Source organism: Crocuta crocuta, unplaced genomic scaffold (genome assembly GCF_008692635.1).
Source record: "Crocuta crocuta isolate KB4526 unplaced genomic scaffold, BGI_CrCroc_1.0 scaffold77, whole genome shotgun sequence".
NCBI classification, from domain to species: Eukaryota; Metazoa; Chordata; class Mammalia; order Carnivora; family Hyaenidae; genus Crocuta; species Crocuta crocuta.
Window position 1 is genome coordinate 1,381,040 of NW_027532172.1, and position 3,262 is coordinate 1,384,301.

General features: G+C 57.2%; 1 protein-coding gene across 1 annotated transcript in view; it reads left to right on the forward strand.

The window, feature by feature from the left end:
* B3GNT3 (UDP-GlcNAc:betaGal beta-1,3-N-acetylglucosaminyltransferase 3) overlaps positions 1–3,186 on the forward strand; it is an 18,846-nt gene extending 15,660 nt beyond the window's left edge. Inside the window, 3 exon segments of the mRNA XM_077777217.1 lie at positions 1–3; positions 5–410; positions 1,791–3,186. The exon segment at positions 1–3 is cut by the window's left edge and continues 160 nt beyond it. Of these exon segments, the coding sequence (XP_077633343.1) occupies positions 1–3; positions 5–410; positions 1,791–2,342 (961 nt within the window). The 3' untranslated portion in view covers positions 2,343–3,186.
* The last annotated feature ends 76 nt before the right edge of the window (positions 3,187–3,262 follow it).

Consider the following 3,262-nt stretch of genomic DNA (forward strand, 5'->3'; position numbering starts at 1 on the left):
CCCGCCGCCCGCCGCCCCCCCCCTGCAGGGCCAACACCACCATGACCACCCTGAAGAACTTCAAGGGGCAGCCGCAGCACGTGCAGAACTTCCTGCTCTACAGACACTGCCGTGACTTCCCGCTGCTGCAGGACGTGCCTCTGGACAAGTGCACGACGCCAGTCTTCCTGCTGCTGGTGATCAAGTCCTCACCCAGGAATTACGAGCAGCGGGAGCTGGTGCGGCGCACTTGGGGTCGCGAGCGGCAGGTGCAGGGCGTCGAGCTGCGCCGCCTCTTCCTGGTGGGCACGGACCCTAACCCCCTGGAGGCTCGCAAGGTCAACCAGCTGCTGGCGATGGAGGCGCGGGCACATGGTGATATCCTGCAGTGGGACTTCCATGACTCCTTCTTCAACCTCACACTCAAACAGGTGAGCCAGCAGGGAGTCACCTGACAAGGGCCCACCCCATCCTTCCCGCCCACTCACCACCACTTTCTCCGAGGGGCCCAGGGGGCCAGGAGTCCCCATCCATCCCACCCCACTCTGTCTACAGTCCTCAGGGTGATCGGAGTCTTCTTCCTCTAAGAGAAGCAGGGAGAAAGGGCTGGGTGACTTGAGGTTACGAGCCTGGCTGGCTCTCAGAGCCTGATGACCTAGGTTTGATTTCATGGTCTGCTTTTTACTTGCTATTTGCAAGTAAGATAATCATTTACCTCTTGGTGTTTCAGTTTCCTGTAGTTATCAAGGAAATGGGATTAGTTGGATCCACCCACCTCTAAGGGCTGCTGTGAGAATGACCAGAGATATTTACAAAGCATCTGGTGCAGGACCAGATGTTCAAATGATCAGCCGGGGCTCAGCGCCGCAGCGGCGCTGGACAGAACACCTTGTTGACATGTTCTCGTTCTGTCTCCCCATCAGGCCCAGGTCTGTGCAATGGGTGCTCAATAAAGACCTTTCTGATGGACAAGAGCCCACAAGAAGTAGAGAGAATCCTACCTCTACACAGATAAGGAATTGGAGGCTCCGAGGACCTGCCCAGGAGTTGAAGGGGACCCAGGGCGGGTCCCTGCTTAGAGTAGGCACAGCCAGGTCTGGGCTCAAGACCTTAAGTTGCTAGTCCTCTGTTGTGTGACCTTGTCCAAGTCACTTTATCTGGAGAGCCTCTATCTCCTCATCTGTAAAATGAGGTTGAAAATCATACCTGACTCTTAAACTTACGTGAGGGATTCCAGGTGGGGCAGTGCCTGGCGTGCAGCAAACGTTATTATGGAGGAAACTGAAACTGAGGCAGATAGAGAGCCAGAGTCTCTCAACATGCCACGTTCTTAATTCAAAACACAAAAGCATGTAAAAATGTAAACTTAACAAATAGGAATCTAGTACATAGGAAGCGATGACCCCACACCGGGTCCTGGGGACATACACAGGTGGAAGAGACACAGTCCACCCCCACCCCAGGGGAAGCCTGAGTCTGGTGGGGAAGGTAGATGCTACTTAATAGACAACCAAGTAATTGTTTAACAGCAGTGCTTGGCCAGGCAGAGTCAGAAGGAATTACAATAAACATAAATGTGACAATTTTCAAGCGCTTGTTGGTGCTGTACAGAGCATCATCTCCACGGGTCCCCTGCACTCCCAGAGGCAGGTCCTACGATGAGGTCTGTCTGGAAAGTTGGAGACTGAGGCTCAGGGCGGGACCTCAGACCCATGCTGGCCTGCCCAGGGGACACAGCCTCATCTGGGCTCATCTCGGCCGGGCCGACTGCCCCAGCCCTCGAGCCTGTGTGCCCTGTCCACTGCCTGCAGGTGCTCTTCCTACGGTGGCAGGAAACTCGGTGCACCAATGCCAGCTTCGTGCTCAATGGGGATGACGACGTCTTTGCACACACAGACAACATGATCTCCTACCTGCAGGACCATAATCCCGACCACCACCTCTTTGTGGGGCAGCTGATCCAAAATGTGGGCCCCATCCGGGCTTCCTGGAGCAAGTACTATGTGCCAACAGTGGTGACTCAGGAGGAGCAGTACCCTCCCTACTGTGGGGGGGGCGGCTTCCTGCTCTCCCGCTTCACGGCCTCTGCCCTGCGCCGGGCCGCCCCCACCCTGAACCTCTTCCCTATCGATGACGTCTTCATGGGGATGTGCCTGAAGCAGGAGGGCCTGAAGCCCGCCTCCCACAGCGGGATCCGCACGGTTGGCGTTTCCGTTCCCTCGGCCCACATGTCTTCCTTTGACCCCTGCTTGTACCGGGAGCTGCTCCTGGTACACCGTTTCTTGCCATACGAGATGCTGCTCATGTGGGAGGCCCTGAGCCAACCCAACCTCACCTGTGGCCAGCAGGTACAGCTCTACTGAGGTGGTATCGGGGCCGCAGGTCTCCACCCCTCACCGGAAGGAGCCACCACATCTTCCTCCCAGGAACCAGAAAGCTTTGCTCCTAAGTGGGCCACGCATGGCGGAGTGCCGGGGCGGGTCTGGGGAGTGAACCGTCTAGCTGCCCCTAGACGTCTTTCAGGACCCACCCGGTACTCGAACCCATGTTCCGTCACATCCTCCCTCGCCTCTCAGCTAAAGGGGGACGGTCTCCTTCCATGGCAGCCAACTGCAGAAGCATGGCTGAGTCAAGGTCCCATTTCCCAGCTCCGACCTTGACCGTGGGGTGGGCCTTAAACGGTGGCTGGCTCCTCCTTGGTAGTAAACCCACAAAGGTTTAACAGTGAGTTTCAGCCATGGTTCAAGGTCAGTTGGGAGTTCCTAGGTCCATGTGCAGCTGCAGCGAGAAGGATTTGGCAGCCTCGGAAAGAAAAGGGGTTTTGTTCTCTCTCGGTTCCCGAGCCTCCACCCACATCAGACCTCACTCAGCTGGTAGAAGGAGCCAGAGACCCCATGAGTGGGACCGCCCCCTCCCTGCTCATGGTGTCAAGGTCTCTAATGGTAAATGTCAGGTGGAGGAGGCAGACGGCTGTCTGACTCAGGCTAGGAGAGCTCCGAGTTTCTAGAGTTTCTACAGTCCCTGAGAGGGCCCAGCCCCCATACTTGTGCTCCCTGAGGATTCAGGGAGTGATGCTAGAGCCAGAGGGTCATCACTGGGCTGGAGATCACACGTGGTCACCCCACGTGCCCAGAGAAGGGGGAGATTCAGGTCCTTAGATGTCTCTGAGCTCTGGGGACCCAGGACTGGCCCCACGTATATGTCAGATTGGAGGGATCCAAACAGAATAGTGATGTCCTTTCCTCTCCCCCCCCCCCCCCCCCCCCCCCCCCCCCCCGCCCGC